The sequence below is a fragment of the Hippoglossus stenolepis genome, chromosome 16 (genome assembly GCF_022539355.2).
Source record: "Hippoglossus stenolepis isolate QCI-W04-F060 chromosome 16, HSTE1.2, whole genome shotgun sequence".
In the NCBI taxonomy this organism is placed as follows: Eukaryota; Metazoa; Chordata; class Actinopteri; order Pleuronectiformes; family Pleuronectidae; genus Hippoglossus; species Hippoglossus stenolepis.
Genome location: NC_061498.1, coordinates 11,414,871 through 11,429,377, shown reverse-complemented (window position 1 = coordinate 11,429,377; position 14,507 = coordinate 11,414,871). Strand labels below are relative to the sequence as shown.

General features: G+C 42.3%; 4 protein-coding genes across 5 annotated transcripts; 2 read left to right on the top strand and 2 right to left on the bottom strand.

Annotated features, from left to right (window-relative positions):
- Positions 1 to 36: 36 nt before the first annotated feature.
- On the bottom strand, positions 37 to 3,609 carry pgls (6-phosphogluconolactonase). The gene is made up of 6 exons (XM_035179879.1): positions 3,449 to 3,609; positions 2,811 to 3,097; positions 2,625 to 2,732; positions 1,868 to 1,969; positions 1,488 to 1,628; positions 37 to 1,092 (listed from the first exon to the last, which is right to left on the bottom strand). Exons 2-6 carry the CDS (start codon positions 3,072 to 3,074, stop codon positions 946 to 948), a joined length of 762 nt encoding a protein of 253 aa, XP_035035770.1. The 5' UTR covers positions 3,075 to 3,097; positions 3,449 to 3,609; the 3' UTR covers positions 37 to 945.
- A 676-nt stretch (positions 3,610 to 4,285) lies between these two features.
- On the top strand, positions 4,286 to 6,289 carry LOC118122924 (zinc finger and SCAN domain-containing protein 5C-like). The gene is made up of 4 exons (XM_035179878.2): positions 4,286 to 4,764; positions 4,856 to 4,937; positions 5,026 to 5,122; positions 5,523 to 6,289. Exons 1-4 carry the CDS (start codon positions 4,466 to 4,468, stop codon positions 6,212 to 6,214), a joined length of 1,170 nt encoding a protein of 389 aa, XP_035035769.1. The 5' UTR covers positions 4,286 to 4,465; the 3' UTR covers positions 6,215 to 6,289.
- Positions 6,290 to 7,299: 1,010 nt separating this feature from the next.
- On the top strand, positions 7,300 to 11,070 carry LOC118122923 (zinc finger protein 182-like). The gene is made up of 4 exons (XM_035179877.2): positions 7,300 to 7,677; positions 8,862 to 8,998; positions 9,117 to 9,222; positions 9,304 to 11,070. The coding sequence occupies exons 1-4, from the start codon at positions 7,416 to 7,418 to the stop codon at positions 9,915 to 9,917; spliced, it is 1,119 nt and encodes a 372-aa protein (XP_035035768.1). The 5' UTR covers positions 7,300 to 7,415; the 3' UTR covers positions 9,918 to 11,070.
- On the bottom strand, positions 10,909 to 14,506 carry LOC118122922 (zinc finger protein 287). 2 transcript variants are annotated; one of them, XM_035179876.2, is made up of 4 exons: positions 14,068 to 14,506; positions 13,226 to 13,341; positions 12,274 to 12,367; positions 10,909 to 12,186 (listed from the first exon to the last, which is right to left on the bottom strand). In XM_035179876.2, exons 1-4 carry the CDS (start codon positions 14,342 to 14,344, stop codon positions 11,294 to 11,296), a joined length of 1,380 nt encoding a protein of 459 aa, XP_035035767.2. In that variant the 5' UTR covers positions 14,345 to 14,506; the 3' UTR covers positions 10,909 to 11,293. The 2 variants fall into 2 exon arrangements, with proteins under 2 accessions (XP_035035767.2, XP_035035766.2); XM_035179875.2 differs by having other exon boundaries at positions 10,909 to 12,189; positions 14,068 to 14,504.
- Position 14,507: the final 1 nt, after the last annotated feature.

Genomic DNA, 14,507 nt, shown 5'->3' with positions numbered 1-14,507 from the left:
GAACATGGATGCACAGGGAAGAAAAGACACAAGGGAAACGTTTAAAACTTTATTATTTGGTTTTGACTGCGAATAAAAATACAAGTTGCAGGTGGTTTTAAGATGCACCAAAGTTTTAAATGAGATTTTTTTTTACATTTGTTTTAAGTGGTGTGAATGCAACTCTGAGCTGACGAGAAGAACAAACTGTTTCTTTACAGTTTCCCAATAAAGTCCCTTTGTCAGGTTAATGGACTGGTTTTTGCGAAAATAAATGTTATAAAAGGCAGATGCACACATTTATATATCATTTATATACCACTTTATAGTATGTTTTTTGCCATTCACCCAGTCACCCACATTCACACACTGCATCTATGTGCACTTTCTCTACGAGGACGAGGGACAAACTCTGCAATTCAGCCTGCAGAATAGAGGAGACTGGGATCAAGCCGCTGACCCTCTTGGTGAGAGGACGACCGCTCTAACCCCTAAGCCAAAAAGTCAGCTCCCAAAAACTGAATATCCAGTTTCTTAAAGTTCACAGTGACCAAAATGCCCCCACCCCCCAATATGACTGACAACATTGATAAATACTCTGCTTACTTATATATGATGTGATTAAAAGCACATCATATATGTTATTTCAAATTTCAAAAGTTTGTTTCACACTCAAATTCACTCTCAGTTTATGTGCACTACAAGGCTCCACTTCACCCTTGTGTGTATAGCACAGCTAAACTATACATCTAGTTACAATACATTCAATTAGCAAAACACATTGTGGAGTACTTTAAAGTAACTCACTCATACACTCAGGCGTCAAGCAACTTTGTTCATCTCCATATCCTATGTCACCCCCTCATCTGTGTAAACCAGTATAACTTTCATGTGAAACTAGGAATGTTCTGCACGGTTTTCCAGCCTCTTCATTCAAGGTTTTTTCGCATCAGGGTCGAAAAGTCTCTACAGTTTGGCCCCTGAGCCCGGCCTCTCTACCTGGATGGTCAGGGAGGCGGCTGCAGGGTCATCAACAAGCCAGAACAGCTCGCCGTTGGTTGGGACGACGCGGGCTGCTGGGAACGCCGGACCCTCTCTACCCTCCAGCACTTCCTGTAAGAAGAAAATTACTGCGTTACAATACAACAGCAGTGTTGATTCAATGGTGTGAATCAAATTTCTGCAGGGTCATAAAAGTGCTGAACCATAAATAATTTTACAATTTTAGTAGGAATTGGTGGAAAGGAAAAGATATTTGTTCTTCATTTTTTCCTCCTTTCTCCTGGTCCCATTCAATCTTTCAAACTGCAACTAGTGTTTCCTGTGATAGAACCTGCAGAAACCAGTTCAGCGGCTTTTCTTGCATTGTTGTATTTTTATCTCCATCTCATATTTAATGCCGCCTTTGTCTGGACCTGATTCAAGCTGATTTATCTCGTCATGGAAATAGCAGCTTTAAGATTCTGAATTTGAGTTGTGTGTGTTCAATAGAAGTCTCTAAGTGTTACCTTTAAAATTGGCGCTTTGCTTCCCCCAGTTGACACAAAAGCCACACAGCGGGCAGCGTTGACCACTGGAAAAGTCATAGTTATGCGCTGCGGTGGTGGTTTGGGAGAGTCGCTGATGGGGGCCACAATCTTCTTGGTTTCCTGAGTATGAAGTACACCCAAACCCAATCATCCATCATGTGTAATGTGAGCAGTCGTCAGAAAGTGCCATTGTGAGAACCAAGATTATACCGTTAGTGTCAAATATATGATGAGCCTCACAGACATGTAACCACGCATGACAGTGCAGAACACAAGGCTCTCACCGAATACACAGCATGAATATAAAGAAACATCCATTGTCTGTATGTGAAGCAGATTCACTGGAGTACAGTCCTCACCTCCAAGAGAGGGTGGTCTGGGAAGAGAGAACAGGTGTGTCCGTCCGGCCCCATACCCAGCAGTAACAAGTCAAACACAGGGAAGTCGTCATCCGGGAAGGCCTGTGTGTTCGAAAGTAGCAAAAAATACTGTTAAATATTAAAGCCTGAAAGAACATCCCTGTGAGAATATGTAGCAATAACTGATCATTGAAATGTAACAAAACAGTACAGGGCAACTACAGATGATTCAAACTAACAATACCATCAGGGAGGCATCTGATCACCCACATATTTGTTCTAATGCATAACAATAACCCCAACCGCCCTGCAACAGATGGTATGGCCCAACAGAGCCCTGATCTGGCGGAACTCAGATCTCTGTATCATTTGCCTGAGCAGGGTGGTACAACTTGAAGGCATCACTGGCCAGCAAACATTACTTTGTCCCACAATCCATTAAACACTTTAACAACACATTGAAATGTGTTTTTTTGTATCATACTATTTATAAACTTTCTTATGTAGATGGGGATGGGCAATCGACAACATTTTTATTGTTTTCGGTTGGGATTTTGTACCACAGGGAGGACATTTCTGATCTTATTTTATCTTATCTTATTCAAGTCAGCCTTGGGGGGGAGCCATGGAGACACAGAAGACAATAAGACACCCTTAATCCACAGAAAATATAACTTTGGCAAGTTCTCCAAGTCTGTGATGCTTGGAAAAACCTACATCTTTAACACATTGCTCTGCGTGTAAGAGATGAGCGTACCTCTTTCAGTTTGCGGGTATAATCCTCAGCGCACTGACTGACGGGCAGAGAGGGATCGATGGTTAGGATCCCGCTGTCAGGGATGTTCACCTTGGAAAACAATTTACTCTGGAAAAGAAGCAAGAGGAGTTATATTCTGTTCTGAGAGAACAACGTAAATACACAAACACACTCCTGCACAGGTACCTTGTACAGCCCGTAGGTGCTCTCGGGATCATCAAAAGGAACCAGTCGCTCGTCACAGAAACCAGCCAGCCACTTGCTGCAGTCCAGCTCTGGCAGGGCGAGCAGCTCTTTGCCGAGCATGGACACGAGGCTTCCTCCAGAGAGGCCCAGGGTGAACCTGCCACGAGAGGCGATGGCCTTCTCGGCCCGGGACGTCACCAGACGGGCCAGCGCCGGACCAAGCTCCGCTGAGGAGGGGAAGACCACAACTCTTCTGTCAGCCATGACAACGGAATGAATGGAAATGTCTGAGAAGAAGAAAGACAGGGGAACAAATGAGTTTGAGCAACACATTTCAACAGGAAGTTTCAACAGTCTGTTATGCAAGTGTTCATGTTGCACCTCTCCTCTGACACATTACATAAACTACTTGTGTGTTGGTAGGTTAAAGCCTTATTCATTTCATTTATTCTAAAGTTGACTCTATTGTAGCTGAGGCTGTGCAGACAAGAGACTGGGGATTAAGCTACGAACCACAGGATATTGCTTTGACCATTTGTTGGGCAATATCCGGGAAGAGGAGCTGATTTGTTAACATGAAAAATAAACCTGACATTTGACCAGAAACTCATCAGTTAAAAAACAATAAGCGTCATTACCTTGTTGGAGTCTGAGGTGCCGAGTGTCATGAAGAGGATTTTCAGTCGGCTAATGTAATTCGACGCACCACTTCCTCGAACGAGTTTTCACCAGCCAATCAGGTTCTGTGTTAAGACCGCACTGCATTCTGGTCAGTCGAGGATCTCCCACACAGACTGTTTGATCCACTAGTAATAAGTAACAAAAAAAAGGTTATTTATAAAACATCTATGTATATTTGGAGCGATGTTACACAACACAGACTAATGTTTAAGTTTAACTCTTTCTCGATTGCAAAATACAAATCTTACAAGCAACAATCTTTTCTAAGATAAACATACTTCTGTGCAGGACTGTGATTACAGATAGAAGTACAAGTACAGAGCAAGTTTACAAAAATAAACAGAAAACCCCACAATAAAGTCCAAAGTATATAAAACCAATAATAATACAAAGAAATAAAGTAATTTAAATCTGTTTGGAGTCAAGTTGAAAGATACATTCAACATCTATTCACATAAAAGTGCGGATAATATAATATAATATAATATAATATAATATAATATAATATAATATAATATAATATAAATGTTGAGCACTACTTGAGCACCGCACTGCCTTCTGGTTAATGGAGTCTAAACTAGTTTATCCCATTTCGACTCTATCCACTCCTTATAAGTAAAAAAAGATAATTTAGAAAATATCTCAGTATATTTAGAGATATGTTACAAATCAAAGACTAATAATCAAATCAATAAATACATAAATAAAGGAAAAAAAGATTAAGATAAAACAAAATATTGTAGTTTCGTAAATCGTTGCTATGATTCCTCCCATCCGGCAGGTGGCAGCAGGGCGCCAGTCAGTCCACCGTCCACTTGAGTTTTTGTTGACACACTCCTCGCGCGTACCTCGCTGTCATGCACACGCAGCTCCTCTCGTGCGTGACATTATAACTACATATTAACAGTGAACACCGACAAGCAGCTCGTCCCGTGCGCGTCCCGTGCGACGCAGGATCGACCTCGAGAAAGACCATGTCGACCGCCTTCTCCTTCCAGACGCAGCTCGTCTCCATCATGGACGCGTTATCCAAAACCGCCGTAATGGAAATCAGCAAACTGGTGGAGATCGAGTCGAAGATGCTGAAAATCGAGATAACCCGAGGGCGCAACGAAATCTGCTCCCTCACCGAGAAACTGCAGCTGATGGAGAAACTGCTCTATATCGCACAGGGGGGCAGGCAGGAGGCGGCGGCAGCAGCGTGCACGGTGGTGAGGGATGCTCCAGCCAACAGAGCACTGGAGCCGGACAGGACGAGACCTGCCATGAAGAGGTAAACCCCTGTGTGGTGGTAGAGATTTGCCACGATGTCCTTTGCTGCCATCCTGCCTGGTGTATTAATCAAAGGTGTATTTCCCTCCTAGTGAGATCCCATGGGAAAGCATAAGTTCCTCCACTGAGATCAGCAGTTTGCATCACGTTGAGGAGGAGCAGGCTGCAGCTGAAGTAACTCATCATATAGTGTAATGACATTATATTAAATACAGTCCTTCATTTATAACAGGTGCAATTTTGTACAATGTTTTCTCAATAGCTTCCACAGAAAGAGCAGCCTGATCTCATCGTGGTGAAGGAGGAGCCGTCAGAGGTGGAGACCAGGGACACTCAGCAAGACAGGACAAGTGAAACCAGTGAGTTTTAAATGTACAAGTTACTGATAATTATCACGATTAATGTCATATTATAATTTCTTTCAGTGTAAATACTGATTTTTACTCCTGAGTGACATTTGTGGTTTTAAACTGAGAATGATTAAAACTTGAGAAACAGCAAAACATTTCACAAATCTGAGGAAGATCAGTTATGTGGTATATCTTCTTACTGTGCTGGCACAATGCATAATCATTATATTAATATACATTAAACCTATGTTATATTGCTATTGATAAAATTATAGTGTGATCATTACCGATGATGTTTTATTTCCCAAAACAATGTTATAAGGGGTCAACACTTGTATGATGAAGAATAACTTGTGAATTCAGGTTTGAGTTGGTCATATTACTAATTTCAACATATTCGTGTCAACAGGAAGGAAAGCAGTCACGGACGCTCAGAGGAGCTCGGATGTGATGAAGCGCCACAAACCGATCGCAGAGCGTCAGCAGCCCGTGTTCCCTGAAAGCTTTGTGACCATGAACACCCAGTCGCCCCTCGCTGGACCAGGGAGGAGGGTTACACAGTGGAATCAACAGCTCGCCCCTGCAAACACATCAAATCTAGAGGCCGGGAAAAGCATCGCTCAAAACGTTGCCTCCCAAAGCTTAAGCGTGCTCAGAAATATGAAGATTCACACTTTGAGGAACTCTGGTGCAAAGAGGTTCGCCTGCCTGCAGTGCGGCAAGAGCTTCAGGTGCTTTAGTCAGCTGGAAATCCACCAGAGGAGTCACACAGGAGAGAAACCCTTCAGGTGCACGCTGTGTGGAAAGAGATACGCACAGAAAGGACATCTGTACACACACCAGCGCACACACACTGGGGAGAAGCCGTATCGCTGTCCAATTTGCGGGAAGGGCTTCATTCAGAAATGCACTCTTGATATGCATCAGCGTACACACACCGGAGAAAAACCTTTTGTTTGTATCAAATGTGGCAAGGGTTTCACGAAGAACTGTAATCTGAAAAAACACCTTGCGGTACATTTAGATCCTGGTTTGACCATGTATGGCTGTGATTCTGCTGCTTCAACATTCAGTGCGACATTAATTAATGGAACCACTTAAAACAGTCAAATGTAACTTCCACAGCTGTTTGTTTGAAATACATATTTATAATAAAGGTTTTATCTTTGCTCCAGATTTGAGTGGCAGACGTTTGTGAAGAACCTGATTTTTAAAAAGTGTAAGTATAAGTTTTCTGCCGCTTTCCTTTCATATCTCAATTGAAACCTGATATTTTGCTACATTACACAAATGCACACTTGACAGTAGGAAAATATCTTTTCTGAACAGACCCTGAGGACCAAACAAATAAGTGAATCACTCTCATCTGTCAATAATAAATATGTAAAAAACAGTCGAGGTTGCAATATTCCAAATGCCAGAAAATTGATTCACAATAAAATGTGCTCCTTCCGTATCAACTGCTGTGAAACAATGGAGGAAGGTGCTGCTCAAGCTATACTGGCCTTCCTTGCCTTGGGTTTTACTGGTATATCAACAGATTGTGTGGTCCCACACACCTCTGATTACTCAGACTGTGTTGTTGGTTTATTACTGCTCAAAATGTATTGATTTATTTTAATAGAATCATATCCTATACACTTAATAATTACTTGCAGGTAACATTACAATTTTGAGTACATTTTTTGAATGACACTGATGCAGCAATAAGTTTATTCCAATATAATATATGTTATTATGAAACCGACCATTTAGAAAAATATGCACTTTTAATCTAAGTACTATTATTGTACTTATATGATTATACTTTGACAGAAAGTGTTAATTGATCATTACTACTGTTGTATTACTACTTTGTGTAACGGTTTCTACTTCTCCCACCTCTACAGGGCTGTTGAAGTTTTACCATGTCTCTTACTTATACTTATAAAAATAAAATTCAATCAGATTTATCTTAAATTTGTACCTCTTTTAATCTTTTACCTCTTTTATTCTACTGTTTTTAATCTTATATTTTGCTTGAAATATTTCTGCTCTTCAAATAGTTTTGTCTCTGTCTTATTCTATATGAATTTACCTCTAATTGTATGAAACGTGTTTCATAAATAAAACTGTCCTGCCCTCCCTATACGCTGTGCTGCCTTCAAGTGCTCCTCGTTAATATCGCAACGCAATGTACAAATTTCCCACAATCCATCGCGGTCCAGCTATAACATATTGGACCAGGGATCAGCGTCGCTGCGCTGGGACATTTTTCTCCCCAAATAACAGCAGTTTCGAAATATTCCGTTTCCCCGTCGAGATGATGTGCGACACCACGAACCGGAGCTTTCGGACGCAGCTCGCCGTCATCCTGGACAAAGTGACCAAGGCGGCTCTGGTGGAGATCAGCAGCCTGGCGGACGAGTGCTCCTCCGTCCTTCACGCCGAGATATCGCTGCACAAGACGGAGAACGAGGCGCTGAAGAAGCGGTGCTACTCGCTGGAGGTCCAGCTGAGAGCCGCGAGGGAGGCGCCGACCTTCCCCGCCCATGTCAACAGCGTCAGCCGCCGGCTCCCCGCAGGTCAGGACGGTCACAGACCCGGACACAGTGGGTCCTCAGGCTCGCTCCAGAGGTGGAGGTGTCAGCCGACAGTTTATATTTGACAGGCTAGCTAGCTGCTACACCCCGCTGGTGTTATATGAAGTACAGCAGGCTAAAGCTAATGGAGTCTGATGCAACAGCCCTGATGTTAAGTTTTGATTGTTTCATGGTTTTCTGGAGGATGTTTGTGAAGCTGTTTGTGTTCTCAACATGGGGGGGGGGGCTCGCTGTGAACCACTGCAGGGGGGCGTGGGTGGACCACAGGAAGATGGTGTGACATCAGTTAAACAGATATGATCCATGTAGGGACAATCATTTAAAGGTTGCTGATGTGTCTGGATTTAACTTAACTAGCTTAACTTTTTTTTTAACTAGTTTATTTTAAAAATAATAAGTTGACTGAGGACAGGTGTGGTGTGAGCTTGCACCATAGATATGTATAGACATGTATATAAAGATGGACGACGCGCCTCCCCTTCCTCCCACTATCCACAAATGCAGCTAAAATTAAGAGTGTGGGAACAAGTGAGTGGGGGGGGGGGGATCGAGCTGTGGTAGTGACCAATCAACAGTCAGTCTGAGCTGTCAATCATGACATTTCACCCCCCCCCCATGTTGACTACATCAAAGTGATTATTAACACCAAAACTCACATGAAATACAAACTTGAATATAGAATACCGTGAGCAGAACTGCTCAAAATGACAGAAAGCATCTTTGAGAAACAATTATTTAACGTGTACTTTGACTTTTTAGTTTGGTCTGTGTTTCGTCCACTAACATGGAGGAGGCGGGATTCATGACCAATTCTGCATCCAGCCACCAGGTGGAGATCGAGGTGCTATGGCTTCACTTTTTTTGAAAGCTGTCATCTCGTCCACATTGATATGAAGGAGTTGGACGATAGCCCTTAAAATGCAATGTAGTTCAGTAGCACTGCAAACTGACCATGGAGTCGAATCGCCACCTCTCTAAAACAACGTCAACCAACCTGAATGTAGAATTTATTGTAGCGCTGTTTTGGCCGAAGTGTTGATCTTCATTCGTAGCCCTTCAAATTCAGTCTCAATGAAAAAGACTTCTCTGAAGGTGTAAAAACGTGTATTTCCACTGTGATTACCATCTGTTGGAGATCTGAACTTCATATCTGCTTCGTCCTCCAGAACATCAGCAACCTGCTCCGGCCATCGATGGAGTTTTTGGGAAGGACTGGTGTATGGACTTTTGGAGAGAAGAGAAACTCCCCTCTCACAGAAAAGAAACAATGGAACCTCCTGCTATGACAAGCATGGGAGTACCGGTTAGTAAATCATTTAGCAAGAGGTTTTCAATTTTTAATGATCTATTCTTTCTTAGTGAACTGAAATGATCGAGTTACTTTTATTTACAAAGCTGTTTGTCACCTGTCTCACTGGCAGGCAATAGACCTGACGGAGAGAGAGCCTGATACCATCTTCGTCAAGGAGGAGATATACGATGATCATCCCATTGGTCAGCAGATGACTTTCACAGATAGCAGAAAAAGTAAGATAATAAAAGGACAAAACAAATAATTGTAATCCCTGAAGTTGCTGTGATGTAACCACATTTAATCTCATTTTACAGTTGTCGGGATGTTTGAGGAGGACACCATGCTTCATAGGTCTGTCGATGAGCTGGAGCTTCACCCGGGGGAATTAAACAACTTTCCGATGACGGCCGACAGTCAAACACTACAACGCACGCATCCGACAATCATGGACAAGTTAATAGATGACGCGACAATGAGCACTCTGGCCGACAACACAAATCCTCCTTCAGCCCCCGCCGAATACTCTGACTATACCAACGATATCCACATGAACACAACGAAAGAACTCATGATTCAGCCGAAACAATTAAAGCCAACAAAACGGTTCGAGTGCTTATTCTGTGGGAAACTGTTCAACTATTTAAGCAGTTTAAAAGTCCACATCAGGCGCCACTCCGGTGAGAAGCCGTTCAGCTGCTCCGTGTGCGGGAAGCGATTCGCTCAGAAAACGTACCTGAAACTGCACCAGCGTGTGCACTCGGGGGAGAAGCCGTACAGCTGCCCAAACTGTGGCAAGAGCTTTTCCCAGAAAAGCTCTCTGAACATACATCTTCGGACACACACCGGTGAAAAGCCTTACAGTTGTGTGGATTGTGGAAAGTGTTACGCATACAAGTATGGCTTAAATCACCACCAGTGTTTCACTTGACCTGTCAAACAACCACGTGGTTGTTTTGGTAAGATGTCTAACTGTGATGAGCGGTGCTTTCGGTTGTGCTCACAGTGGTTCAGCATGTGCCAGTATGTATATAGGGAGATTTCAAATACCCCATTTTAAATCAAAGTGCTGCTGTAAATTGTAGCTTGTTTGGTGTTTTTAGTTCTACTTACATAGGAAATGCTGCAGCAGCAAAATGAGGGTATAGATAATATTTATCCCTTTTAGTGTATCATTTGATTTGGTGGGATTCTTGGTCTGGGGGGGTCGTTGTCAATTTGTACGATCCCCTCATCAAATCGTTTTAAAGTCAATTTCACAATACGCTTATTATCAGCTTAGATGAGACACATTTTTCTGATCCAAAAATATTTCCCATTTTGCCCATGCATGTTGTCTTATGACTGGCGAAATGTGTTACATATACATATATACCTCAGTGTTATACTGTCCATCAGACCACAAAAGGCCTGTGTTGATGCCAAAATAGCTTTGGACAAGTGCTCAGTTTGCACACATGTAGCATAAACCTTTAAAACTACCTCTTCACAACAAGGTTGGAGTAAAACAACTTCCTCAGTTTGCTTCATTGCCCATGCCTCAACTCTGCTTTGTATTCACCACATGCCACGCTTCATTTATTGGCATTTATCAGTGGAGAGAGTCGATAAGCCGATTGCTTTGAATAACATGACTGTTTATGACATGAAATGTTCTGTGTTGGCAACATATTTTTAAGATTTGTATTCATTGTTCAGGTCTGAGAGGTGTTACTGTTCTGAAATGTGTTTTTATGGCGGAGAGACAAGTGTTGTCAATGTTCAGTCTCTTAAATGTTAACCAAGAAATTATATTTTATTCTGTACTTTCCATTGAAAGATCCTCATCAGAGCTGTCATCCTCCCGACAGAGCAATTAGTTGATTTTGGGTATGACTCCGGATACGATTCCCTTGGAACACACCACGCTGACACACTAAATGGATTCTCTGAACCCAAGAGGGATGTCTTTTTTTATTTCACTCACACCTGCATGCCCCTTTCAAAGCCCTCCAAACTGCCAAAGTGGAAGATTATATTCAAGGCAAAAATACTTTAAAAAAAAGAGTTCTATCAATAAACATTTGAATCTCAAAGTGAACAAATGTGACTGTTCTTTATTCTAAAGAAAGTAACAACAACTAAGATGCTGAACTTCGAAAAAGGGTAAATAAAAGTGAGTATGAAACAGAACATTTGCTTCATACTCCTGCTACTAAAAATAACATTAACTACCCTAACGTCAATGTGAGCAGTACTATTCTGCATTTAAATAAATAAAAGTACAATCAGTCACTGACAGGTTTCAGCCAAGTTCTAAAGATGTCCTCAAGCTACAGGCTTGTCTCCCCCGACATCAGGATTTTTGTGTGCCATCATATGTTGGTTGAGGTTCACCTTTTGCGTGAATGTCTTTCCACATTTACCGCAGCGGAACCGTTTCTCTCCAGTGTGGATGCGTAAGTGACATTTTAGATTGCCTTTCTGGGTGAACCTCTTTCCACATAAGCTGCACTTGTGGGGTTTCTCCCCTGTGTGGACCACATAGTGAATCCTCAGAGCCGATGGGTTTGCAAAGCTCTTCCCGCACAACTGGCAAGACTTGCTGACCGTCTTAGAAGGAAGTGGAGGCACGCAGGTGTGCGACTTGTACTTGGTCTTGTGATGGAAATGCTGCTTACAAATGCTACAGAAGTTGGACTTGTGTGATTTCATGTGGCACGTCAGAGTGCCCTTGTGGTAAAATGTCCTGCTGCATATTGTGCATGTGAATTTTTGTTTTTTTGGAGCTCCGACAGTTGCTACATTAGGCATAGTAAGGTTTTCTTGTGAACCTTTTTCCACAGCCGTGCTGTTTTCAGTGTTGTCAGTTGGTAATATCTGCAGCTTGTTGTTGCTGGGCCCACTCGCAGCAGCGTTCATAGGAGGCTCCTGCTGACTTTCTTGAACAAACTGTACGTCGTCGTCGTCGTCGTCGCAGTCGTCGTCGTCGCAGTTGTCGTCGTCGTTGCAGTCGTCGTCATCTTCGATTGGAATGATAAAAGTGCTGAAGGCTTCCTCTGTGTCGTTGATGGAAATCAGCTGCATGGATGGTTTTTCAATAGCAGCTGCAGACTCGACCTGTTCTCCTTCCTGATCAACTGACAGCGTGCAAGTGCTACCATCAGCCGAGTAACCCAATGACAGCTGCTCTGGTTCCACAGCTGTACTTTCTTCATGTCCTGCTGCATAGAAATACACAAAAACAAACGCTGACAAATCATCTCATCGTGTGTGTGCTCCTTAGTGCCAACACTGTACAGTCTTACCCTCTGTACTCAGCGTTTCCTGCTGGCAGCTGCTGACAGCACCCTCCACAGAATCCTCACTTTTTGTAATTTGGCCAGATATCGTTGCCACAGACTGTCAATATAGAAAAAGTCCAGCTGTTGAACTGTAGTTTAATACGCCAACATTTTCTGTGATGAGAGTTGAAATGATTAATCAGGTTAAGTCAATAATGAAAGGTTCAGTGTGTAGAATCTAGTGACATCTAGTGGTGAAGTGTCATGTTGCAGCGGAACACCCCTCACCTCACTCTCCCCTTCCATACATGAAAGAGAACCTGTGGTAACCCTCAGTTGCCATAAAAACTCAAAAGGTGTTAAGTGTGTCCAGTTTGGGCTACTGTAAAGAACATGGTGGACTCCGTGGAGGATCTGCTACCTATGTAAATATAAAGTATTTACATATAAAAGGCCCATTCTAGGGTCAAGAAAACAACAATTTGTACAGTTTAGATGAAACACACTAGTGAAAAACATCACTAGGATTATTTTATATTCAATTACTGCCAATAAAATCCTTTCACCTAAATCGTACACACTGAACCTTTAAGAGGATAAAAAAATAAACTCCTCTGGTCCCAACTTTTAAAATCTGATGATAAGCCCTCTGTAATTTTACAAGTTAAATATAAGTCAAATAAGTTTGAGGATGTAGCTAAAGGTGCAGCACTCAGTGTGACGTTTGTGTTGTGTTTAGATGCGTAACAATCCCCCATTGTTATTAATAAGTGTGCTGCTTTTAGCTGGCAAATGTATATTACTAGTATAATATAAAATAACAAGCATCAACCATGCTGGCATCGATATAGTGTTATATCTATACATGGACTTCCCATAGGAAAACCTTGGATGTTGTTGATGTATTGTAGGTTTAACAGTAGACTACTAAAGCCTGCATATCTTGAACACAGTTGTTTATTACTCATACTCATACCTTATCACATGTTGGTGAGTCTGTGACTGTGTCCGGATGATACGGGTCTCTGTCTTTCCACAGACTCATGCACCAGTCTTTCCCAAAGATCGCTTCTATGGTGGGGCACCCAGACTCTGAGAAGTTTAAACAGAGAAGACACACCAGTTCACATCGAAGCAAAACAGGTGACAAAAAGTGTTCGTCCATCAGCAGCTGATCTTAAAGCTTTATTGCCCCGTTTATTAGTTTTCTGTGCATTTTTAAATCATTTTCCTTTCACCTTTTATTTGACTTGTTCATTTATTTTTATGTCACAATACTGTTTTCATGTGACATAGCTCTATATTTATTTACGCTACATTGTTTCTGACCACCTAAACGTGGTAGTCTGGCCTCCTTGTCACATTGCATCCTGGAAATTGTTATTTCTCTTACATTTACTTTCTTGTTTTGCTGTCAAAGCAATTTGTTAACTCTGTTTTTAAAAAAGTGCTATACAAATAAAGTTTATTATTATTATAGAAGTCTGCAGCTTATAAGTCAGGACATTAAGAAGACTTGATTATCAGTAAGTTCAGTTGTTTTTGGTGTGTATATATAAGTTTGGTAGCTAATATCAAATTTGAAAACATGTAATTAGAATGATTTGCAGATTGGTTATACACATTTATTGATTATAAAGCAAGTATCCATATGATTCTGCATTATTTCACTCCATCCCCTAAAGTTTAAATGTACTCAAAGTGCAACACAACTCTTATAAGTCACTTTTCAACTAAATATCGACCACTTCCTGCAGGAGGATCACTTTGTGGCAAGGTACAAGGACCCAACCTGAGCTAGTGGAAGACGACAGTTACCCTGAGGCTCTCCACCACTGTGGCGGACGGTCTGAACACCCACGGTGCGGGAACCTTTACACGAGTTGGGGGCGTCGCTTCTCACGGTGCTCAGGTCGCTCTCCAGCCGATTTACTTTCTCCGCCAGCGCGGAATTGGCGAACAGGAGCCGGGACACCTCGAGCTGCAGCTCGGCCGAGTCCTCGTCCACCAGCTTGCTGATCTGACCCAGGGCAGACCTGGCCATCGTCTCCATGATGGAGCAGAGCTGAGAGTGCAGAGGGAGGCGGCTCGCCATAGCTGCGACGAGCCTCCTCGCCAGCCGGAGAAACACGTAGGATTAAATTGTATTATGATAAAAAAAAAAGCTGGTTGGCATAAAAATGAAAACGCGCAATAGCTGTTGCCACTTAAGCTAGGTGGAGCTAATGGTTCTCCGCGAAGAGGGACACAAATACACG

What these genes read in the sequence shown, in the direction of transcription:
- pgls (XM_035179879.1), bottom strand. Translation starts at nt 3,074, where the DNA reads ATGGCTGACAGAAGAGTTGTGGTCTTCCCCTCCTCAGCGGAGCTTGGT. An exon ending in GCACCTACGGGCTGTACAAG is followed by an intron (nt 2,733 to 2,810) that starts GTACCTGTGCAG and finishes CTTCTTTTCCAG; the next exon opens with AGTAAATTGTTTTCCAAGGT. An exon ending in CAGACCACCCTCTCTTGGAG is followed by an intron (nt 1,629 to 1,867) that starts GTGAGGACTGTA and finishes CTTCATACTCAG; the next exon opens with GAAACCAAGAAGATTGTGGC.
- LOC118122924 (XM_035179878.2), top strand. Translation starts at nt 4,466, where the DNA reads ATGTCGACCGCCTTCTCCTTCCAGACGCAGCTCGTCTCCATCATGGAC. An exon ending in ACGAGACCTGCCATGAAGAG is followed by an intron (nt 4,765 to 4,855) that starts GTAAACCCCTGT and finishes TTTCCCTCCTAG; the next exon opens with TGAGATCCCATGGGAAAGCA. An exon ending in AGACAGGACAAGTGAAACCA is followed by an intron (nt 5,123 to 5,522) that starts GTGAGTTTTAAA and finishes TCGTGTCAACAG; the next exon opens with GAAGGAAAGCAGTCACGGAC.
- LOC118122923 (XM_035179877.2), top strand. Translation starts at nt 7,416, where the DNA reads ATGATGTGCGACACCACGAACCGGAGCTTTCGGACGCAGCTCGCCGTC. An exon ending in CAGCCGCCGGCTCCCCGCAG is followed by an intron (nt 7,678 to 8,861) that starts GTCAGGACGGTC and finishes TTCGTCCTCCAG; the next exon opens with AACATCAGCAACCTGCTCCG. An exon ending in TTTCACAGATAGCAGAAAAA is followed by an intron (nt 9,223 to 9,303) that starts GTAAGATAATAA and finishes CTCATTTTACAG; the next exon opens with TTGTCGGGATGTTTGAGGAG.
- LOC118122922 (XM_035179875.2), bottom strand. Translation starts at nt 14,344, where the DNA reads ATGGCGAGCCGCCTCCCTCTGCACTCTCAGCTCTGCTCCATCATGGAG. An exon ending in ACTCACCAACATGTGATAAG is followed by an intron (nt 12,368 to 13,225) that starts GTATGAGTATGA and finishes CTATATTGACAG; the next exon opens with TCTGTGGCAACGATATCTGG. An exon ending in GGAAACGCTGAGTACAGAGG is followed by an intron (nt 12,190 to 12,273) that starts GTAAGACTGTAC and finishes ATTTCTATGCAG; the next exon opens with CAGGACATGAAGAAAGTACA.